Source organism: Odocoileus virginianus, chromosome 3 (genome assembly GCF_023699985.2).
Source record: "Odocoileus virginianus isolate 20LAN1187 ecotype Illinois chromosome 3, Ovbor_1.2, whole genome shotgun sequence".
In the NCBI taxonomy this organism is placed as follows: domain Eukaryota; kingdom Metazoa; phylum Chordata; class Mammalia; order Artiodactyla; family Cervidae; genus Odocoileus; species Odocoileus virginianus.
Window position 1 is genome coordinate 87,428,856 of NC_069676.1, and position 25,240 is coordinate 87,454,095.

A 25,240-nucleotide genomic window follows, 5' to 3' on the forward strand; every position below is an offset into this window, starting at 1 on the left:
AAGTTGGGCAAAGTTGCGGCTAAGACTTCTACCCAAGCGACTGAGAGCGGCGCTGCTTTCATGATAAAGTGGATGCAAATTCGGGGAGCAGGCAAATGGTGTGTCAACTCGGGGGCACTCTAGTTAACACCGGGCACGGAGCAAGCAAGCCTCTCCACCCACAAACTGTAGACTTTTTAAACCCATTGTCGCTTTGGGCTCAGACCGTAAGATTTTGAGCCAGTTTCCTATGGTGAGGGGGTGGTCGGAGAGAGGAATCAGGCGAGGGCTGGAACTTCGGGGTTCTGGCGGAGGGGAGCGGGAAAGGGGCGCGCTGGGTGCTGTCCATGGTGCTGGGAAGAACGCGGCTTCCTTTCGCTTCATTTTGCGGCACCCAAACCGAGCTCAGGTGTTTTTTTTTTTTTTTTTTTTTTTTAAAAAAAAAAGGAGACCGAGAAATCGAAAAGTTGAGCCGCTGAGATTTTTTTTTTCTTCTTCCCAAGAATGTGGAAAATATGCATAATGATGTATAATTTAAACAGCTCTCTACGAGAGTTCTACCCTATTTCTCTGTCTGCACAGCTGAGTCAGCAGCGGTAACTGGTCATTACAGGACGGTTTCCTGCTTAAAGTGTTCCAATTTTTCGAAGTAATGTAATTATCAATTACTGACATACAAAGTGAAGAGGAAGGAGGCAAGAAGAAAGGGTGATTTGAGACTTTAAACATATCCAAAGGCACTTAGCTATTTCCAGGTTTGATGCCATATACTAATACCACAGCATGACTTAGCCCATTAGATAATATGAGCTTACTGAGAAATTATTTTTAAAAATATCATATATTTAAATAATTCTCTAAACTTCATGCTAGCCAAATACTGCAGTTTGTTGTTGTTGTTAGCAAGAATAAAAGAAGTGGTTTATCTATTGTGGTGTGTGTATGAGTGCATCTAAAATGGCTGATTTCACTTTAAGCTTCAGAATGGTATTACTATAACTGCATTTTCTTAAAACAAATTTGATTTCTTAAAAGACAGGTGCCCAGAAAGAAAGCAATATACAAATAGCAGGTATCTCAAAATTAGAATAAAGAACTAAATAGAAACATTGCTCATCTAGGAAGCAAAGCACACTTCTTTTAAGAAAAGAGAGAAAATATATATATAGGTTTTACACTTGTGTAAAATACATGTCTTTTACAAAAAGTGTGTGTGTGTGTAGGTGTGTGTGTGTGAAACTATGTGATGAAATTTCAGGTAGAATATTAACTATGTTTGGTCAAACCAGAAATATGAAAAACATGGCTAATTGTGTTAACATGAAAAATCTTAGCCTTAGCAACTTGAATCCATGTGACAATGAAGGGACAAGAATTCAAACAGCTGACACAATGATCAGCAGCAACTGACAGCATCTCATTTGATATTTGATATCAAGCACTAGATCAATATTTGTGAGATCAATGCAATTTTAATGGTTTTCTTTTGAAACTGTATGAAAGCCAAATTGTGACACTCTGTGCTAGGGTTATTTTTAGAGCTGGCTATTCCAGGGGATGATATTAAGTAATTTACTGAGGCAAAGCAAAAAAAAAAAAAAGCAAAAGCAACGCCCCCCTCCACAAAATCTCCAAACCAAAACCACCACAACAAACCATCAATATTTCTTCAGTTGATAAATCCTGATTATCAGTACCCAAAGAAGTTAAACATTTATTGGGGAAAAGCCATGTAATTATAGTTAAAACAGAAGAAAACAACTCTTTGGGAAACGATTTGGAGGTACATGAAAATGAACTGAATCAGAGGTACCTTTTTCAGGCACAGTGGGATTAGGTAGTACTTGAGCAAAAAGAAATGAAAATGGTAGAGAAAGCTAGCTCTTTCAGCTATAGGGGCAATTGCTCCATGTGTGGAATTGTGTGAAGTTAACAGGTTTTTCTGTGTCCTATAGGCAGAAGAGAAAACTGAGACCCCTATCTGAAACTCATCGTGAGGTCCCACAAAGGTCACATGGAGGAAAAAAAAGTAATTAGGTATACATATTGTCTATTATTTTTAAGTTTATACATTAAAAATAAAATGCAAATTGATCTCAGAGGCACATAGGTCCCTAACCTATAAATCTTTAAATGGTAATTGGGAAGGGTTCTACTCTTTATTTTTCAGTCTTTACTGCTTAGTCAGACAGCAATGTTAACTCATTTGCTTACCAGCTCATTCTGACAAAAAAGCTAAACTCTGTTTTTACAGATTCAGTTTTGAGGAATTTTCAGCCAGAGGAATCCAAGACAAACAGCAGTTTCTGGGGAGGTAGATGAAGGGTGGTGCAGAGAGAGTATAATAACCAGGTGAACCTTTTGGAAAGACAGTAACAAGGTGAGATGTGGTGTGCTCCTGATAAGCAGATGTTTAAGTTTTTGCACTAAAAAAGAAGAGTTTTCCACTTGTAATTCAACTTTAATTAAGAACTTGGGAGAGACTGGTTTCTTTTTTGCTTTAAATAATGGGACACTTAGGGAAATTTCAGATGCCTGACCTAAAGACTTCTCCCTCTCCAAGACAGAGAATAAAATACTTCAAAACCACGAAATTCTTAAAATTTTTAGCTCAGTGTTTCTTTTTTCCTAATGTTTTTCTTGATGAAAGTAAATTAGATGATAAAGAAATTGTTAATTTATTATTACTAACAGATCACTTTAAAAAAAGGCATTGTATTATATGCTTTTAAGTGAAATATAGACCTAGTCCTTTTGCAGTAGAATTAAATCATGCACCTAGTATACTCCTTAAGAGCCTAGGTAAAAGTATATTTTCCAGGATTTTGAATAACTCCATAACAGTCACTCTCTGCATGTGTCTCTGTGTTGCATTTTATTTCGAGTCTGGCTGATTGCCTATAAACTAAAGACATCAACAGTTTATATCAACTCTTCTTTAATGAAATAAAGCCAACCTTAAAGACTTACACATATTACATACAGATAATTTACAGATGCAAATGAACTTGAGGCATTCAAAAATATTTATTACAATGTCTTGCAGAATTTCAACATGAAAAATTTAAGAGAAAGTAAATTTACAAACAATCCTCATGACCAACATATATGGAATACCTACTAGGTTACTTGCACCGAAAAGACATACATATACAGTGTATGTTGTCCATCCTGGCGGAATGGCCATATATACCCCTGGGTGGACATGTACATGTATGTGTGTACACATACACACAGACACATATGCATATATACATATTTTTCTGTTAGGTCTTTAAAAAAAACCCTGAGTATTCCAAAAAAGGAAATGAACTTTATATTCAATTGTGGTTAATTTTGAGTTCAATTTGGCTCATCATAATTTGACCAATAATTTTTTACCTGATAGCATGAAGGGCAATACTTAGAATTTAAAAGTTTAGCGTTCCAAAAATGCTGATCTTCTCAAGCCACTTTGAAGTAATGCTAGTCAGTTTAAGATCCAGATCTACATGTTAATCTCTAGTTTTGCCTTCAAACAGAATTCAGTTACAAAGAACTTGGAAAGATTTTGAATCTATTCAGGAGAGGAAAACTCTTTAATTTTCTGAGGAGTAAAAACTCCCCAAGAAACTTCATATAGCTTCTTAGATTTTGCTTAGCATACGTGATAAAACATTGATTGTTGCAGTTTGGTGACCCATGAAATTTGGGGGTTAGTTTTCTCTTCAGACCAGAGCATATAATTATGCAAATAAAGAGCTGTCACTGATCTAGTGAAATACTCACAAACACATGCACTCTGAAATTGGACAGAAAAGTGAAAATGGTTGGTGATGTGATGGTGCCATGGTTTGTTTTCCTGCCAAGTTTCTATCCAAGTTCATTATTCAAATTGTAAACTTTAAAAAGAGACATATCATTCGTGGGGGTGTTGGTTGTCTTTTCATTTCAGATTCTTTGTATTGGTACTGCAGGCTGGCTACAAAGTACAGTTCAACATTATTTTACCTATGACAGTCTCCCATATTACCCGGTACATTAGCCAAGGAAGAAAAAGTGGAATGATCTGGAAAGAAAAATGCAGGGCCTCTCTAGATTTCGCTCTAGAAACATGTTTCATGTCTGTTTCAAATAGAACTCAACAATACAAAGAATATAGTGAAAGGTTTTTTTAAAAAAACAAATCTCAAGGCAAAGGACTGGGAAAAATTGTCTGGAAGGCCTCATGGATTAAGTCAAATTTCCATTTTCAAGCTTTTTTCCATTCAAAAGGAAAAGGCTGGTCACTGCATGATATCCACTTAATGGTCAAACTTTCAGGACGATTTTCTCCTATCTAGCAATTAAAGCCCACTACATAATATTTGGTGACTTTAACCTTTAAGGTTCATTTATAATTACCACTCCTCTAAAACCTCTGTGCTAAGAATTAACAAGAGTTCTTGAATGTAACCATGCTCTTTGGCATCAAGGTCTCCCAATTCCAAAGTTACCATTGCGCAGGCTGTTGCATAATTTCAGATGTCACGGAGAGTTCCACTGATGAAATCTGAGGAGGCTCATGTCAGACCACTGACTGCTAAAGACATCACTACATGAAAGATCAGTGGTGTGAAACTTTAAAAACATCGATCCAAATGAATCAATTAAATCAACATTCATCCCTTCTAAGTGTGAGGTTTAAAACTATCATTGTTGCCTTTTTTTTTTTTTTTAACCCTACATAGATTTTGAGATAAATGCTGGAATGCTTTGATGGCTATTCTGTTCTTGAATCTCTGTTAATCGACTTTGTGCTATTTTCCTCTTTTCAACATCTTCCACTTGGTGTACATTCTTTACTTTAGTACAGTGCATGACAGTTGCAGTGCTTCAAATCTAAAACCGCCTAACAAAGCTGACGCTTTAGGTAGGGTAGCTTTAAGCTCTGTGAAGTGTTGATTAAAAACCCTTTCCCAGACTCAAACTGATCTTTTTGGAGATTAATAGAATATTAGATAAAAGGAAGACGAACAATTCAAGAGACTCCCACTCAGTCACACTATACAAGGAAGGAAGGAAGGAAGGAAAGTATTCAATTTTTGAAAGGGGGTACCTCCTGGAGTCTTTTATTTTATATTATTATACCTCCTAATAAGTAATCATGAAATAACCACCACTATTATCCTTTTCTGCCACCCATATTTCAAAAATGAGACTATCTTACATTTATTTAAAGACTTTTTTTTTCACTATAGAGGCATAGGAAAAGTTTTTGAGAAAATTTTAGACTTTCTGTAATAGTAATCTTTCTGAAATGATCCAGGATTACAGACACTGAAAGGAACTTGTCAGTTTACAGTTACAATCATGATTACAACAGGAGACACACATGTGTCCGGATTGGAACCACCCCCCCCCACCAAGTAATCCAGAGAAAAATGAAAAATTCTAATGTATTAGTACTGATAATACAGGAAACATTATTTTGTCATCCACACTCCCTCAAAGGAGTTACTGGTTTTAAAAAAGGAAAAGCTGTGAAATACATGTAAACAGGATATTTTTAGATTAGAGGTAATAATACATCCAGGATCTATATAGGGATTTGGGAGCAATTTAATCTCAGCAGACTCCTTCTGGAAAACACATTTGTTTACCATATATAGTAAAGTATATTTTATAAAATGATACTTTAACAACAGGTTCTAATTTCCTTGTAGCTAAGGAGATATTTTGGGTCTAAAAACAAATATGAGCTTTGTGAAAGTTCCAACCTAAAGAGTGACTCAACTGAAGTTAGGATATTACTTTACAGCAATAATAATAGTAAGAATAAGCAGCTATAAGGTTTAAATATTGATAAATGCTGTCCCATCATTCTTTTAAAATTTCTGCTTTTATTGACCTCTGTGTGTGATAAAATAAACTTCTGAACAAGAATAATACATCACTGAATATTGGGAAAATTGTTTTTTATTTTAAAATAGCAAACAGAAATATATCATATATAGGAAACTCCTGTGCTTTAGTTTTCTTTTGGTATAAACAATAATGTAATCCAAATTGAAGCACAAGGTAGAAACTTGAGAAAAGAACAATTATTACAAGTACATCTCCTCCTTCCCCATTCTAATATCCATGAAAACCTTTAATGGCTGTATGTTAAAGGTTTTGTACCTTTAGAAAGCTCCAAAGCCAGGATCTGGCTTTTAAGTTTTAACAGGACTATTCTGAACCTTAGATTTATCAGCAACTCCCTGCTTCCTATTACACTTCCTCTAAGAACTCACTATATAATTAAAAAAAGAAAGATAAAAGCCTACTTCCAAACTTTAAACCCCTACTCTGCTGAAAACTTGTCTAAAGAAATCAGAGTGGGAGATCGGAGCAGAAACTTTGTTAACCCTTATCTCGTCGTTCAAGCAGGCGGGCTACTACCAACTGACTGTTGTTATTCTGGGAAAATTGAGGTGAATACAATAGTATTATATTTATATCAAGAAACCTATAATCAACAGGTTACAAAAAATTCCACATTACAAGGAATCTTACCAATAATCAGCTGGAGGTCTAGGGTGGGTTGCCTAGCTCTCCCCCGGTGGCACCAGCTTAGATTCACAAGTAGAAACTATATTTACACAACTGAAGTTTGCAAATAGCTCTCTATAGATAGTTAAATAAGGCCTAACAACCCAGTAGTTTTAAAGGCAATTAAACAGTGATTTACTCCAGTTACCCCTAAAGGTTTTTAAAGAGAGAGGTGAGAAAACTGAAGAGAAGGAATGGGAGTGATTTGGTTTATAACCCGAGCCTATTTGCTCTAATTCAGTTGTAGAAGCTTCACAAACTGACTACTGTACAAGTGCTGATTAAAAAATAAAACAAAAAACAATAAAATGAGTTCCCTGTGAACATTTTCAGATACTGTAAACACCACACAATTTATAACACTTTGAAAAGTACATACAATCCATATCAAATCTCAAAGCCTGTCAATGGAAGGTACCATTAGCTAACACAGTTCACCATTGCTTCTAAAACAGAAAAGATTGCAGACCAACATGCTTGACATTGTTGGAGTTATACAACTTGGATAAAATGATGTTTTGATTTTTCCACCTATGTTGCTTCTGCTAAAATAACATCAACAGATATTCATATAAGACTACTCAAGATATATCACCTTAATTTAGCATCATTAAAATTATGAGAACTAATTAAAGCACTTGTGTACCACACACAGATACTATCAGTTTTAAAACCTGCTGAAATCGATTCATAATATAAAAACAATGAGGTTTTTTTTTTTTTAAAGTTAATTTTTCTGAGGAGTCAGACAGTCCTAAGTCATTTTGGGTACATTTTATCATGTCCTTAAATAAGGCAAGCATATTGTTGAATATACTTTAAAAAAGGATGGAAAAATATTAAATTCAGATTCTCACTTATTAGAAACAGAATCTTCACTAGGTAATTAAATTCTACAAGCAATTAAAAAATTGATAATGTTAAGATTTAACGTATGAATTTAAAAGTCAGCAAAATCTTAACTTATTTTACCTCATATTTCACAGTGTTGTTGGCCAGATCTTAGCTGGACTAAAAAACTTAACTGTTGAAACTGTAGGACAAAACCTTACAGACGAGGTGGACTCCTACGAATTATGCCATTGGGTTGGGAGGAGAAAAGTCTTTCACACTGTTGGAGCAGAAAACTAAAAAGAATCAGCTTAGCTCCACTAAGTCCTTCAGAAGGAAAAGGTTCAAGAGCACGCAGGTTCATTTTCCTGGTGAGGATAAAAAATTATCTCCCTAAAAAGGCCTAACAACCTCCACCCCCAACACTCAGAACATATCAATCCAGTTAGGATTAACGACAAGAACAACAAACTTCCTCTACATTAAGATTTAAACAAGACTTAACTATGCTATCTAAATTACAAGCTACCCAATACACATGGTGTATTTTAGAAAGTAAATTCTAATGATGAAGTTGGAAATTTCACTGAAAATGAAACCTTTCACCCATATACTTAAAACGATTTGCTCATCATTATGCATTGGTTTAAACACTTTCTTCTGCAGTTAGAGACCGGTATAAAGTCTCATATTCAACTGGCAAGGATTTTCCACCATAACGTGGATTCGGCCAAGTTTTTTTTCTTTTTTTCTTTTTGGTGTGTGCGTGCACTTCTGGTTTCAAAAATAAGATTGTTAGGCAGCGCACAAGTTGCCCTCCCCAAACAACACAGTACATCACCGCATACATGTTCTGAATTTGAACTTGGCTTTGGGGGGTTTGAGTTTGGTTTTGGATGAGGAATGGTGTAACTTCTTTAAAAAAAAAAAAAAGACGTAAGACGTCCTTAGGGAAAATTCTATTGAAAATGGGAGTTTTTAAGTCTAGAATAAAGTTTGCTTGGGTTCGGAGAGAGGGAACAAAAAGATTCAATTGAAAATGGGAGTTTTAAGTCTAGAATAAAAAGTTTGCTTGGGTTCGGAGAGAGGAAAAAATGGACATGATTCTGGGTAAAGTGTTGGGGGGGTGGGGGGGGGGGCGCGGGAGCAGCGCGGAGGCGGGCGGTAGGACCGCGCGGACGCCGCTCGCCCCGTAGCGCCCGCGCGGGCTCCGTCGGGATCGTCGGAGGCGCGCCGGCCGCGCCGGGCTGGGCGCCGTCAGCCTCAGTCGGCGGGCTGGCGGGCGGCGCGGAGCCGCGAGCTCGGCCCGTAGGAAGCGCCGGCGCGACCGGTGGACCCGGATTGCTTTGACAGTTGCACTCATCTAGAAATAATGCTGAACGCCGTTTAGATGTGTCTATATATATATGTATCACGGCCCTGTGGCCCGAGGGGGAAAACAATCTAATGAGGGGCTGGGAGCCGGCTCGCCAGGCCCGGCGGGGTGTGTGTGTGTGGGTGTGTGCGTGTGTGGAGGGGTGAGGCGGGCGGACGCCGGCTCCGGGGGCGCTTCCTCGCCCCCCCCCGCCCCCCTCCGCGTCCTCGCTCTCGCTCTCCTCTTACAGCTCTTCGTGCTTTATTCGGTGCGAGCGCCGCGTCAGAGCCTGCTTGGGGGAGCTGTTCTTGGCCTCGGAGGCTTCGGTGAAGAATTTGAAAATAGACGGGAAGCTCTTCCAGGAAGTGAGCTCGTGGCGGTCGGTGCCTGAAAAAAACGCACAGACAGGGGAAGGGGTAGGGGGGTTACGCGGTGGCCTCGCGCGCTGCCGGCGCGGGAGGAAGGGCGGGGGAGGACACGGGGCCGCCGGTCGTCGGTCCCGGAGCCTGCGGCCCCCCCGACCCCCCCAACAACCCCCCCTCCCCCGCCTCTCCGCGGCCTGCGACCCCTGGGGACCACCCTGTACCTGAGGGCTCACTTGGTTCCCCCCCCCCCGCCCCGGGGGCTCGCAGGCCGACTCCGCGGCGACGCCCGCCCGGGCCCGCGACCCCGAGACTCCGCCGTCTCGGGCCGGAGCCCCCCAGCACGACCCCCACCCCCGGCCCCCCACTGATGCGCGGCCGCGGCCCGTTAGTCTCCCAGCGGTCGCCCGAGGCGCGGCCTCAGCCCCCTGCGGGCCAATGGAGGCGCGGGGCGGGGAAGGGCCACTCCCTCTCCCTCCGGGGAAAACCACCCACCGCCCCCAGGCCCGGCGCGCGCGGGGATTGGTCTCCCCGGCGCGGCTCGGCGTCCCGGCCGCTGCTACACCCACCGCGGAGCACTCAAGGTTCTTTGCTTCCCGAGAGAAGGAAACACGTTTAGTGTCCCAGCAGCCTACGTGTTTTTTTTTTTTTGTTGTTGTTGTTGTTATTTTTTAAACATCTTAGGGGAGAGTTTTACAGAAGCTAAACAAAACCCCCCAGTGTTTCAAGGCAGTAACTAAAAACAGCCTCTAGGCCCCCCTATGTTGTCAGGAGGAATGCGACTCACCAAATGAAGGTTAAGTGGTCAGTTTATGGAGCTCTTTTATTTTACTACAGCTTCTTTTCCGTGGGCTTCAATTTCATGCTAATGTAAATTTTTTTTTTTTAAATAAAATCTTCAGTTTGAGACAGGCCAAAAACTAGTAACATTGACGCAGACAGAAGAGATGAGGCCGTTAATCTGTTTTTGACTCCTTGGGATAGCTCACATCATTTTACTAATAGCTTTATAAATGGAACACTTTTTAAATTAAAAAAAAAAAAATGACAGCAACAAAGACTGTCCCCCTAGAAATAATGAGTGAATAGCTTTGAAACGGTTGAAATCTCTTCCTAGATCACTCAATTATGCAGAGGGACACTGCCTGGAAGTCTCTGGATTCGGGGCCTCTGTCTGATACTTTAACATTGTTAATGATAATTCTTTAGTCTGTAATAGTAGGTCATTGCTATGGTTACTCTACAATGGTGCAACACTTTGCTTTCCCCTTCAGCTATTCGCTGAGTCCTGGTAACCACATTTGTTGCCTAGCAACAGTTTTGTGACAGTATCACAATCTGGGAGTTACAACAATAAGGATGCTATGGCTGCCTCGACCAGAGAGCAGAAAGCTATATTCTGTGCCTGTGACTTAGCTGTGGGAGCTGGCCTTACTAGAGAACCCCTCTTTTAATAGGTGTTCTCAGAAGGATGCTCTCTACCCTCCTGTCTTCTGCAGATTGGCCTAATGAACCTGCATTTGGAACTAAGACCTAGTACTGAAGTCATATCCTTGAGAAATATCCACCAACACTGCTGTGTTCAGACTGAAAAATGAGGTCATCTTTCCATTTGCTTACTCATTTTGGGCAAAATTCAGTGTTAGTCAGGGGGAGAAAGATGAGTGTAGGTTTATCCTGGCAAATCCTAAAGTGCCTGACTGGATTTTGTTGTCTTAGTAGAATTCTTGGGGAAAAAAAATTATATATATGCATGCCTGCATCAATAAGTGTGTAAAATTTCAGGTTCTTTAGAATATATTTAACGTCCCGATATTTATTGTCAGTATATAACTTTCACTGATTTATTCAGCTAACAGTCTTAAAAAGACTTCATTTGAATTTGGAGTCATCTGTATTCTCCAAATACAAAAGAAGTTTGTGAGCAGTTCTAGATAAGCTCAGACATACCTACTTTAAATAATATTTCGTGGCAATGTTTAGAAGGGGGCCCAGTTTCTAAATTGGTTTATGAAATGACCAGTCCTGTTTCTATAGTCTTGTAAGTCTAGGTTCATTTCAGTAATAATTATTAGTAGCACTTATAATGAAAAAACATTTTTAAGTCAATTGTATTGACTATTCTCAGATGCATACTACATGGAAACACCCATTCCCAAACACAATAGGGAAAAAAAAGAGGTGTTAATTGTCTCTTTTCCTTCTCATTTCCCATGCTTCCAGGCTCATTTGGCATTTCCTCCGTAGTGATCACACTTAGATTTACTAGTGTTACCAAGGCTATGATGAATTTGTAAGCTTTCTTAGGGAACTCCTCTCATAATTCCTCCCACCCCTTGAAAACCAATTCAATGTATAAATCTAGAGGGACCTAAGGAGTCAATGGTCTGAAGCAATTTTAACTCCTTTATTTTTTTTTTTCTTTCCTGGTGACAGTCCTTCTGAAGGATGAACAAATTTCCCTGGTGATAAAGTCATTACAAAGGCTTTTTAGTCTTAGCTTATGATGACTCTCTGCTTGATTAGTCTTGGGCTGAAAAGACCAAAGTCCCTGAGATAACTGAGGACCTGCACTAGCTCTCAGTATTTACCCTTGCAATTTAAGAGAATAAATAATGAGAATGTGTGCTCTGTCAGAAGAAGGGAAATTGCTAGGAGTAAAGTAATAAGCAAAGGTGGGTTAGAAACTGAATTATGGAGAATGAGGTGGGGGAGGGAGAATTCTCCCTAAACTAAGGAGTGGTAACATAAATATCTTCTATAAAAATGGCTTTCTTAAAAAAAAAAAAAAGAAAAATGGCTTTTTTTTTCTAAATTGCTGAAAGTAGATTTTTAATAATTTAAAAATAGCATTTGGAAATTAGGTAGTTTGCATGTCCATCTGGGGCTGTGTATACACATTTCAAGAACATGTTTGGAGACCATTTTTGAGAATTCAAGGCCAAAGTTCAATCAAAATATTCACAAATTAGTATGAATATCCACCCATAGCATGGAAACTTTGGACAGCAGCTTTCTAGTAATTAAAAAATATACCACTTTAAGGGAACTTCTTCTGTCAGGATGGGAACACAAGGCCATTATATCATCTACTCATGAGAGGAAAGAAAGAGAGGAAGTTTAGGCTAACTAAAAAAGCAGCCATTTATTAACAGGCTGCAGTGATATGTAGGTGACTTGGAAACTAGTCCAGTCAGCACTAACTGTTACTTGAAGGAGATAAACATGGTTTTATACTCAGGCCTGGTCTTTCCTCTACCACAAAAACTCCTCTTTTTAGGGAATGTGAACGTCTTTCTACTTTTCAACTTCTACTTTTCAAACTCCCATTTTCCTAATCTAAGTTGTTCCCACAATGAGGAGATAGAGGGTTTTCCCAGGTTGATTTTTGTATCCTTTTAGACTGGCAGGCTTTCTCCTACTGGATGATTCACCTTTGGGGCAAATTCAGTTTCCTAGGCCATACAGTCAATTCAGTATCAAAATAAATGTGCAGGATCTCAGTTCTTTATTACAAAAAAGTGCCCTTGCTCAGTCATAATCAGTGGTTCTTAATGGACATGGTAGTGGCCTCTGGGGCAATTTGGAAATTTATACGAAAATTTTTTGGAGGTCAAGACAATTGGGAGGAGCTGTTGGCATTTATTGGGAGAAAGCTGGGGAGGTGGACATCCTTCAGTTTGCAGGGTGTTACAGCATGAAGAATTGTTCTGCACTGTACATGGTTTTCAAATGTTTCACTGGCTATTCATGTAGTTGAAAAACTTGTTTATGATTATGGGCTTAGAATTTACATTTGTTTAACAAAGTATTCTGGCATGATTTTTTAATATAACAGAATCTTCCAGGAGTCAGGTGCCATGTAAATTGAAGGAATTTTGTGCTTTGTGTTGTTCAGAATATTACCAAGAATGGATTACTATATGAGAAATATCTCATCACTGGCCTCACTGCTCACAGTTCTTGAGTCACTGATAAGCACACCTGCAACTGGCCTGTATTTGTAGATGTAGAATTCCTGGTGATCCGACGCAGAGGACCCATGCAGGTGTTCTTGAGCACTTTAAATACTGATATGCATATTATTCTTATTATGGGTTATTTTTTTCCTTCATATGTTAACTAGGGAAATACAATAATTTAGCAATCTTGTAAGTAGGTGAATTATGTTATCTCTAGAATTTAAGGAGAGTTAAAAGCACGATGTAATATTTGTTAAAACAGTATGTTTTTAGATGATCAAGGGTCAGCTTAAATAAAAATGAAGTTAATTCTTTTTCATTACATTAGAGATTAATTTCACTATAACCTGAACCCTACTTACAGCTAGCTGTTTTATCCTTACACAGGGTAGAAAGTGCCTTTTACTTCTCTTATGTAATGTTTCTTCCACAAATACTGTTTGTCAGTGATGTTATTCATTGTGAAATAACCAAAAGGTAGTAGACAGGAGATCTTCCAATTAAAATACTACACTGAATATTCTTTATCTCTCAATTGTTTAAAAAATGAACTATAGCAAATTTCAAGGAGGTAGAGATAGCACAAATGGTCAAAAAGGTTAGAAACTTTAAGCATAAAGGATGAGACTATAAATCATATGAAGATCAAATTGCTAAAATGTGTCATGTTTTCCCAAAAGACTGTGTCTTTTATGCATAGAAACACATTACACATACACAACACATTACAGTGTCTTGTAATGGAACTGAGAAAGAAGGAGGCTACATTTATGGATCAGCATTTAGAAATTAAACAAGAAATGGCTGGAAATAGCACTGACAGTAGAATGCTCAAAGAATAGCATGAGAGAAGAAAACATTGCTGTCTTTTGCTTTGTCTATGCCCCTTACTTCTTCCTATGATGACTTTAATTCAAGTGTTTCTTGCAAATCTGCCTTGTCCATACTCCTCTTCACTTGATCTTAGTGCTTAGAACTTTTTTTTTTGGCAAAAACTAAAACTAGCAAAAACTAGCATATTGCCAAAATATGCTACTGAGTTAGCAACCAAAATCCTGATGTTTACTTTGGTAGATGTAGTCTACTCTGAAGCTGTACCTCATTTTATGCAGTAGATGTCTTAAAAAGTTATATGTAAATATAATTTCTGTAAATAGAATGTTTTTAAAGGAAGAAACAGGTTATCTACTTCTTCAGTGAATCTTTTAATAAAGTGAAGAATTCTCTGGGAAAGCAAATAATCAGTCTTCAAGTGACATCACACATATGCACACATGTGCACGCACACACACACACAACCAGATTCTCCAGAGGTGAGGTTCACTACTATAATATGATGGGCAGTATAAGTAAGGTCTCACTGAAAAGATAATTTAGAAGAATTTCTTGGCCAGCCATTCACTCTTCTACTTATGGTTAGCCACCTTATTTTACAGGGTCTGAAACCAAAAGGTCATGGAATAATTTCAACAATTTATGTATAATTTACATTTTAGGGTCTGGTTTACAATAGGGAATATCACTGTTCACAAAGTCACCTTTGAATATGAAATATCATTTTTAATATCTTTATTTCAGAAGGAAAAACTACTGTTTCCCTACCCTCTCCCTGACATCCCCCTCCCCTGCAAAAGAATTTTTTAAAGAAAAAGATAATAAATTTTATATGCTTCTTACAATAAAGGGGGAAAGGCTAAAAACCTAGAAAGATATGAAACGCATTAACAGGATAACATATCTATGATACTTTCAAACTGACAAGGCTTGATTTTAAAAATTGATCTTTAACAAGAAAAAGAAATATGAGCAATTAGGAAGTAATGAAGACCCTGTCAATATAGCTATGTTGATAATAACAGGTAAGGGAATTCTTGAGAAAATCTAATATATAAAAATCAGGAGGTCTGTAATATGCATTATTGAGTCCCAGTGGGATTAACTAATGAATTTATGAGCTCACTAGTGGTTATTTTTAGAAAGCTATAAAGAATTAGAGAAGTACTCGAGCATGGAAAAATACTGTGCCTTCTAAAAAGAAAGAAAACATATATTACTACTAAAATTCATTGCAAAATGAATTCTAGAGCTTCCAAGGAGAATATCATTTAAAAGAATAAATCTACCAATATTTGAACACAGAAGGGTTCCTAATGGTGACTCGGCAAGTTAGAAGGCACAAGTGTGAGACTCAGTCTCATGGGGGTGGGGGTAAACAGTGGGGTGTTCACTGAGACTGTGTGAGGAAAATGCCAAGAGCAGCTCACTAAACGTGTCGCGTGGCCTGGTTAAATTACTTGTGTAAGAAGATACAGGCCAAGTCTGCTTTGATTGCTAACAAAGCTGCAAACCCACTAAGGCTGAGACTGTGTTGAGACCCTAAAGGCAAGTCATCAAGCTTGACCAGAGAGAACAGGCTGAAACAAGGGCCAAAAAATCAATGGTAGAAACTTCTGGGTCATTTGCAGCTTCTGGGAAAGCCTGTCCTTTCCTCCAGTGCCTTTTCTGTATCTCTCATCTACGGAAGGGGAGTGGGTGGTGGTTTGGGCACTGGGCAGCTTAAGACTCAAGGAGACAACTTTGGGACGCAAACTTCTCAGGCAGAGTAGAGAGCCTGCAGTGGCTATGGGTCTCCAACACTAAACGGGGGCAGACCTCTCTAGCACACCTCTCCTAACCAATAGAAAATGGACGCATTTTAGTTGCTTTAATTGCTCATCAAACCCAGATAGGTGGTGTGGAAGTCCATTCTTTGGTTTTCATTCTTGTCTCGTGTACTACTCGTAGTGTTGTCACAAAGCCTGGCCTCCGGGAATACAGTTTCCCTGTAAAATCTGAGCCCAGGTCTGGGCAAAAGTTCTCTTTTTCTAGGTTCCCCTTGTCATTTTCAGAGGTAGTTTTACCAGATATGTAATCCACTGTGTAGATCACAACAAACTGTGGAAAATTCTGAAAGAGATGGGAATACAAGAATATCTGACCTGCCTCCTGAGAAACCTGTATGCAGATCAAGAAGCAACAGTTAGAATCAGACAAGGATCAACAGGCTGGTTCCAGATCAGGAAAGGAGTACATCAAGGCTCTATACTGTCACCCTGTTCATTTAATGTATATGCAGAATACATCATGCAAAATGCCAGGCTGGATGAAGCACAAGCTGGAATCAAGATTGCAGGGAGAAATATCAATAACCTCAAATATGCAGATGACACTACCCTTATGGCAGAAAGTGAAGACAAACAAAAGAGCCTCTTGATGAAAGTGAAAGAGGAGAGTGAAAAAGCTGGCTTAAAACTCAGCATTCAGAAAACTAAGATCATGGCATCCGGACCCATCACTTCATGGCAAATAGATGGGGAACAATGGAAACTGTGAGAGACTTTATTTTCTTGGACTCCAAAATCACTGCAGATGGTGCCTGCAGCCATGAAATGAAAAGATGCTTGCTCCTTGGAAGAAAAGTTATGACCAACCTAGAGAGCAAATTAAAAAGCAGAGACATTACTTCACCAACAAAGGTCCATCAAGTCAAAGCTATGGTTTTTCCAGTAGTCACATATGGATGTAAGAGTTGGACTATAAAGAAAGCTAAGCACTGAAGAATTGATGCTTTTGAACTGTGGTGTTGGAGAAGACTCTTGAGAGTCCCTTGGACTGCAAGGAGATCCAGCCAGTCCATCCTAAAGGAGATCAGTCCTGGGTGTTCATTGGAAGGACTGATGCTGAAGCTGAAACTCCAATACTTTCGCCACCTGATGCAAAGAACTGACTCATTGGAAAAGACCCTGATGCTGGGAAAGATTGAAGGCAGGAGGAGAAGGGGATGACAGAGGATGAGATGGTTGGATGGCATCACCGACTCAATGGACATGAGTTTGAGTAAACTCCAGGAGTTGGTGATGGACAGGGAGGCCTGGTGTGCTGCAGTCCATGGGGTCGCAAAGAGTCAGACACGACTGAGCAACTGAACTGACCAGAGGATCGTACAAGCACAGAGCTCTAAATAAGGAATGCAAGGGATCATGAAATAGCTGTTTCCATACGTTTTTGATCATATTATTTCCAACACAAGCAGCAAAGAGCTTTCTGGGTCCACTTCCGTTCCCGAGGGCTACTGCAGCTCTCTAGATGCCTTGCCAGGCTTCCCTTTTCTTCCAGCTTCTCTGCATTCCTCGCTAGCTGCCCATGGCTTATGGCTGCCAGTCTGACTGTGTGTGTGTGTGTGTGTGTGTGTGTAAGTAACAGAGAGGTAGGGAGAAAGGGAGAGAAGGTAAGAGAGGGGAAGTAAGGGGGAGGGAAGGAGAGAGAACGAGAAAGAGAGAGGGTGGGGAGAGACTGAGCGGATTGCAAAATACTTTATGCAAAAGAAAATCATTTACTAGTTCAAATATCTGAGTCTTCTGTGGTCCTCTTCACTCAACCGTGGATTCTATTCTAGGGGATATATTTTGTGGGAAGTTTTTTCCATGGTCCTGTGAGTGATTAATTTGTACATTCATCCACACTGTGTGCCAGGCACTGTTTCTGTGAGCTGGGGATATGGTGGTGAGCAAGACGTACAAAGACTCTGCTCTTGCAACATATATGCTGGTGGGGATGACAAGTGACAGCCAGGTATACCAAGGAACCTGATAATTTCAGAGTCAGAAGCACTGTGGAAAAAGAAAAAAAAAACCAAAACACAACAACAACACAGTGGCGGACGTGAAGAGAGCAAAGAGGAGGAGAGGTGGTCGCCCATTTAAGCTTGGTGGAGAAGACTTCTGACCCGAGACCAGAATGGCAAGAGGGAGCCAGATGCAGGTCTGGGGAGGATGCTGTAGGCAGGGTCCTGGGAGAACAAGGGTGGGGGGTGTGGGAAGGTGAGGTGTGGGTCGCAGGGGGGACGAGCATGTCACAGTCAAGGAACTGAAGAGTCAGTGCCCGGAGCATAGAGGGTGAGGGGAAGGTGGAAGACAATTCAGAGATGGGAAGCCTCCAAGCCATGTGAGGCTTCTCAGGCCACAGTGCAAGGGTTTGATTTTATTTTGAGTACAGTGGAATTAATTTAATTTATTCCAAATACAAGCTGCAGAGTTTCATCAAAGGAGAAATAGAATTTGCACTTAATGAGTAACTTTTTTTTTTTTTTTTGTAAAGACTGAATGGATTATGGGGGAGTTGGAATGATGGATTTAACCCTCCCTGATTGCATTTATCAACTCCTCCCACCTCTAGATCATTTTCCTCCCGCACACTTCAGAGTATAAAACACACCTACTGCTGGTTCACATAAAGTGAGTCATAGTAGTAGGCAACAGTAATATGCAGTTAAGAGTTGAAAGGCAGCCTAATAAAATACTTCAAAGTAGTAGCTGGATTAGAAACAGCACTTTCCTAACAACTGTGCTCTCCACTGATGCCTCTGGTTGTTGACCCTCAGGGCTGGTGTGTGTGCTGTGAAGGTACCAGGCTGGGGATGCGCTCTCACAGTCTTCCATTTCTGCAGGCCGCCCAGAGGCGACTGTGGACCTACTCTCCAGGCAGGCTTTCCCACTTTGCTTCACTTCTGTGAACAGACACAGTATCCTCCTAGCGACTCCAGCCCAGCCTCTTAGTCACCTTTGATGCTGTGTTTGCTTGTTCACTGACTCCTGATCCAATCAGTTACCAAATCCTCACAGTTATACCTCAGCAAAGTTTTTCCAATCTCTTTTTTTCCCTTTCCATTCCCCTGTTACCAGTCTGGATTTAATGACCTCTTATTTAGCATCCAGAAACTTCCTCCTAACTTAAACTTCATTGCATTCACCCTCTTCTCTTCTATCTTGTACCCTGCTACCAGATGAAAAATTCTAAAGTATCATTTGTGTCATAGACCTCTTTCTCTGCTCAAACATATCCAATTTTCTTCATAATCTTTCAAATTAAGTAGAAATTCCTCCATGTGGTTTAAAGCCCTCCATTCCCTGGATTGAGCCTTCTTTTCTAGGTTTAATCCATCAACTGTTTTTCTATAAGTATCCCCCATTCTCCCAGGCCCAGGTCAACGGACAATTTTTAAACCTTTTCAAAATCTCACGGTCTGGGCATCTGTGATTCTGAAGTCCAGTCAGAGAAGAGATTGATTACCATTGTGAAGTTTTTGAAGGCAGGGGTCAAACTTTACTCATCTTCAACAAAGATGGATCAATGTACCCTATATTGAAGTGTATACCAGCTTTTAGAGTCTAGAAATAAAATCCTCTAACAGTGGAATGTAATAGCGGTTGGATACTCTATAACCAAAACTGAAAGAGTAGAGTGTTTTTCTTGCTCTCTCCGACAAACTGATGAGGTAGGTACAGGTGACCCAGAGCCCATTAGTAACCAGCTGCTAAATGCAGAGTATCTTGTAGTTCTAATTAGCTAAAATGCTGTCCTTCTCTAGTACATACAACTTACTTGCATCAGACGATGTTTAGGACAGTGTCAGAACTGAGAATTTTCAGTCAAACTTTAACCATTCAAGCGCTTGCATTCCCAAGATGTAGTGGGCTTGGTTCAAATTTAGATGCAGATAGAAACGTATCAAATATAAGATAGTAAAGACATGGGAAGAACCCAAGATAAAATTTCATCTAACAGCTCCATTTCACAAGTGAGAAATCTAAAGTCCAGAGCAGCTGTGACAGGCCATGGCTATACAGACACTTTGCTGAAATATAGTTAATATTTATAAATTGATTAAGCATTGCAATAAAACATTTTCAGAAGATATGTCTTATTACTTTCAGATCCAGTTCAATATTTACTTCCTCTAATAAGACTTCCTTGATTAACCTTACCCCACACCGACCACTGCCTTTCTTCATGTTTCAGTATTTTGTGTAGGTGGGCTGCCGCAGAGTCGGACACGACTGAAGTGACTTAGCAGCAGCAGCAGCAGCATATACTATATTATCATATACTTACTTTGCTTAACTAGCCACTTCATGTATGAAAATACCTTGTTTTATCTCCTAATCCTTTGAAGGTAATGCCTCAAAACTTTTTATTCCAGAAATCACAGCTGAGGCTTAATAGATATGTGTTGTATAAAAACCTTTCCAGAACAGAATTCACCAGAAACCTGACACTGATTAAATGCTATTAAGACATAATAAAACATAAATCCATAGATGTTTTCTATGGTTTTTGCACTATTTTGATGATGGTTCTTATTTTGAAATAAAGGAAATGGGGGAAGAAAAGAGAAAGGAAATGGAAGCATACGGAAGATCACAGGAATAAAAACTGGTGACTTTACAAAGCAAAGTTCTAGTGGTACTCTGAATACATACGTGAATCAGATGAACCTTTGTATCTACAGCATCATTTTATATTGTTTTGTCAGGTTCTCAAAAGCACAGACCTCTGCAGTGCAGCCAATGGGAAGAGGAGGTGAAGGAAAGACGGTAAAGTAGGCATTGCCCCAGTCACTTAATGATTTGGAGTTGTACTAAGCCTATGTACACATTGTAGATATATCTACAGTGTTGAATCCTGTAATCAATGGGTGACTGTTACACATCTTGCCATTTATTTAGATCATCTTTAATGTCTCTTAATGAAGGTTTATCAGTTTCTCCATAGAGGATTTGCATTTCATTTTTCTGGATTCATTCATTTACAATTACACTTTTTATTTTAGATAATTATAGATTCATATGCAGTTGTAAGAAATAACATAAATGGGTCCTGTGTCCTGTATATGATTCCTGTTACAGCAACACCTTATAGAACCGTAGTTTAATGTGACAACTAGGATATTAACATGCTACAGTTAAGCTACAGAACTTTCCATGACCACAAAGATCACTCATGTTTCACTTTATAGCCACATCCACCTTCCTTCCAGCCTTTCCTTAACCTCTGGCAACCACTAATCTGTTTTTCATTTCGAGAATTTGGTCATTTGAAGAATATTATATAAATGAATCATGCAGTACATAATCTCATGGGACTGGCTTTTATCATTCAGCTTAATTCTCTGGAGATTTAGCCAGGTTGTTGTATGAATCAGTAGTTTGTTTCTTTTTATTGCTGAGTAGTGTTCCATGATATGGATGTACCACAGTTTAACCATTCCCATTTCAAAGGATATCTGGGTGGTTTTCAGTTTTTTGGCTATTCTAAATAAAGCTGCTCTAAATAGTTATGTATGAAGTTTTCTGTGACATAATCTTCATTTCTCTGGGATAAATGCCCAAGAATACAACTGCTGTGCTGTATATTACTTGCATGTTTTGTTTTGCAAGAAACCCCCTCACTGTTCTCCATAGTTACCACACAGTTTTACAGCCCTTCCAGCAACGTGTGAGTGATCGAGTTTTCTTTGTATCTTTGCCAGTGATGTATTAAAATCAGAGAGTCTGATTCTTCCCACTTTATTCTTCTTCTTCAAAGTTGTTTGGAGTATTCTAGTTCCTTTGCCCTTTTATATAAATTTTAGAATAAAGTTATATATATCTACTGTACAGTAATGATTTATTTGACCTTACCTCAAAAGGTTTCAGCTGTACCTCTGGAGTATCTGGAGATTAAAGTCAGCAATGCAGGTGGTCAACCATGTCAGTATGAGCTGAGTCCCAATAAAAACTCTGGACACCATGGTTCAAGTGAGTTTCCCCAGTCTGCACTATTCTATGTGTATTCTTACACACTGTTGCTGGGAAAAGATAGCCCAAGCCAAGACTCGATTGGAAGAGGACAAATGGAAATTCATCCTTGGAACTTTCCTGGACTCTGCCCTATGTGCTTTTCCCTGGCTCATTTTAATCTACGCCCTTTTACTGTACTAGATTTATAACAGCCTTCAGTGAGCACTCTGCCTGCTTCTGGCACAGGACGAAACCTGAAGATGGCTGAGTGATGCCTACTTGTGGTTGGTATCAGAAGTGACCTCAAAGGGTTGTATCTACAAAAAAGCCTTGCTGGGATTTTGACAAGAATTACGTTAAACTTCTGTTATCAATCTGGGGAGGAAAGACAAGTTTACTGTGTCGAGTGAATTTATGAATATGCTATGTCCCTTAACTTTTTTTTTTAATATGACATGTTTTTGATGCTACCATAAACAGATCTTTAACTGCTTGTTGTTGGTATATAAAAATACAATTGATTTTTATATAATTATTTTGTATCTAGAAAATTTCCTAAACTACCCTTGTCATCCTAAAAATTTATCTGTAGATTAATTTTATTCTCAGTTTTCTCCCCCAAGGCATTTTCTCTCTGAATGTCCTTTTCTTAAAAAAAAAAAAAAAAAAAAAAAAAAATCACATAATGCAACTGCCTTCTACATGAGAAGAATCCTTAAAGGATCCTGAACTTATTTACACAACACTATCAATACATATAGAATAATATCTCCCATTAAGATAAAAATGCATTGATTTTAAATGAAATATACATTCTCAAATATGTCATGTAAACACACTAAGTTCCTATTATTCCTAGTTTAGAAAATGATGTGGGCATGTATTAGATAGGACTGGTTACTTCAATACCAGATAATATTTTAGAGCATCAGTCTTTAAGTTCCACTAAGGACTGAGTTATGATAAAAACTGAGTAGAAACAGATACAGTTAAATAAGTATTTATAATTATAATCCTTACTGCATCTGTACTAAAACTTATCCTAAAAAGACATTTCAAAATTCTAATTGGACTGTCTATACAGGCTTTTCTGCAACTGTCCAGAAGACTTACAGGGGGAAATCTTTCATTATTGCTCAAGAAATTAAATTTTCCTCTCTGGAATTAAATTTACTTCTGGGTTTGTAAACAGTTGCAGTCCTGGGGTATGAGATATTGCAATGGATGTAAAGTAGATTTTACATGTGTTACCAAATTTGACAAATACATATTGTTCCTACTTCTTTGCTTTGTACCCTGGTTCTAAGCAACATTTTAAAGTTAATTATAGGGTCATAAAGGTCTCTTTTTTCCCCCAAATATTTTAAAATCATTCTTACAATTATTACGTAGATCTTGTTAAAGTGGCAATAGATGGGAATTACTCACCCAAAGAATCTCAACTGTATCCTTTGGGCGTCACTGAACGTGAATGGCATCTATTATTTTCTCTTCCACAGAGAAAATTTAAAAAGTCACACTGATGGGAAAGCTTGTGAATCCACTGAGAAGGTTAACTAAGGTGGAGGATTAATCTGTACAGTGAGACATGAAGATGTTGGTTACTGACAATAAGATGTCTTCAGTTAGTCAGATTTCAGTGTTTGGGGGCACAACAATGTATATGTATTAATAGAATCATGAGTTGTTAAAAACTTTCCTACAAAAAATAAAGGAAGACCTGTATCATCAAGACAAAAGTACTTCAAGAATCTCTGATTTAATCTGTACAGTGAAAACTTTAATAATATTATAGTAAGTAAAAATATAGTAGTTACTTCTGCTTATCTGTTTAATACTTATTCATATATTTCATTGAAAAAGCATTTAAGATGACATATATACATTATAGTAGGACAAAAGAGAAATAAGTGAAAAACAGTAGAGAAATAGCACAGAGGCAGGGATAGGGTAAGATGAACACATAAGGATGTAACTAATATGTAAACTAATATGTAATTGCCAGATGATGGTCAAAAATTTGACTGAGCTTTTTATTGACAGATACAAAGAGGGCAACAGAGTTGATGATCATTCACTGCCTCGAGGTGGTAAAAGCAAGCCAGTTGTGCAGAACAGCTGTTTTTAACTACGGCATCCTTAACGCAGGCTTATGGCCCACTACTAAAGGGCAAGCTGGGAGAAGTAAAGCCAAGTGGACATCAGTGTAATGACTTTTAGGTGACCTGACAGCTGCTCAGAAGATAAAATGACACACCTCTAACGGAGTGGATGATCTATATATTCTTTACAGAATCATATTTTTTGAAGACAATTGTATTATTATATTATTCAGACAACTACTTTATTTATTTATTTTTTTCAGACAACTACTTTAGAACTATGGTATTGGATAAGACTCTTGAGAGTCCCTTGGACGGCAAGGAGATCAAACCAGTCTATCCTAAAGGAAATCAGTCCTAATATTCATTGGAAGGACTGATGCCGAAGCTGAAACTCCAATACTTTGGTTACCTGATGCGAAGAGTCAGCTCATTGGAAAAGAACCGGATGCTGGGAAAGATTGAAGGCGGGAAGAGAAGGGGACGACACAGGATGAGATGGTTGGATGGCATCACTGACTCAATGGACATGAGGTTGAGCAAACTCTGGCAGTTGGTGATGGACAGGGAGGCCTGGCGTGCTGCAGTCCATGGGGTCACAAAGAGTCAGACACGACTGAGCGACTGAACTGAACTGATCAAAGAGGAATGACAACAACAAAATTGCCCAAACTGGAAAGCATTTTTCTTCCTGATCGGTAACCAGTATACTGCAGGCAAGAAAGAATACAAACATTAAATGCATTTTTCTATTTAGTTTTTGTAGGCTTTTCTTTCTCCCTTCATTCCCTCATTAAGTTCATCTTTTAAAGCCAGATAAAAACCTGCTGTAAGATCCAAATTTCCTGGTTATGTTTCTAAAGATGGGCATTAAATACAGAAGTTTTGCACAGTAGTTGTGTCCCCAAATAAAATGATGACCCATGCCACAGTGGCCTGATATGGACACAGTTAATGGAATACAGAAAAAACTATTACTGTCATAGGTTAGCATGATACTTCTACGAAATCTGCATTTTCCTTTTTCATATCCATATTATTATTATTATTTTTGTTAAAACAGCACTTTGAATGTGTTTTGAGTGTGGGAAGATCAGTGTTTGTTCTCAGCTGACAAAAGATGCCAATTTTCCATAAGCCACAAATACAAATGAACTTTAGATGGCCAATCAATAGGTCATTTCCTAAACATCAGGTTTCTGTGCAGGCATTCCAGATCCAGTATTTTTAAAAAGAAGAACATTTTTTTCCCCCCAACACAGCACAATAAGCTTTTTGCAGACTTTCACACAGAAAGCAACATTTTCAATTTTATATAACTCACAACTCTTCCTGACACAAAAGAACAGCCAAAAAGATGAGGGATAGCATGGGTCTCAGTGAAATATGGGAACTGTAAAACTCTTGTTTCTTATCTTTAAAAGTGAAATAGAGAAAATGCTGAGAATCTGGGATGATGCAAGCCTAAGACACTGACATGTAGTACCTAACATAATTATTA

The 25,240-nt window shown here is 38.8% G+C and overlaps 1 protein-coding gene and 1 long non-coding RNA gene across 9 annotated transcripts in view; one reads left to right on the forward strand and one right to left on the reverse strand.

Moving 5' to 3' along the window:
- Positions 1-5,820: 5,820 nt before the first annotated feature.
- ARB2A (ARB2 cotranscriptional regulator A) overlaps positions 5,821-25,240 on the reverse strand; it is a 396,180-nt gene continuing 376,760 nt past the window's right edge. For all 5 annotated transcript variants that reach the window (XM_070465818.1, XM_070465820.1, XM_070465815.1 and 2 more), the window contains one exon: positions 5,821-9,103. In XM_070465818.1, the coding sequence (XP_070321919.1) occupies positions 8,961-9,103 (143 nt within the window). In that variant the 3' untranslated portion in view covers positions 5,821-8,960. The remainder of the gene's footprint in view (positions 9,104-25,240) is intronic.
- On the forward strand, positions 8,994-24,495 carry LOC110124488 (uncharacterized). 4 transcript variants are annotated; one of them, XR_011487006.1, is made up of 4 exons: positions 8,994-9,081; positions 20,392-20,457; positions 21,547-21,655; positions 24,003-24,495. It is a non-coding gene; the product is annotated as an uncharacterized lncRNA (long non-coding RNA). The 4 variants fall into 4 exon arrangements; XR_011487005.1 differs by having other exon boundaries at positions 9,009-9,095; XR_011487004.1 differs by having other exon boundaries at positions 9,009-9,095; positions 20,392-20,452.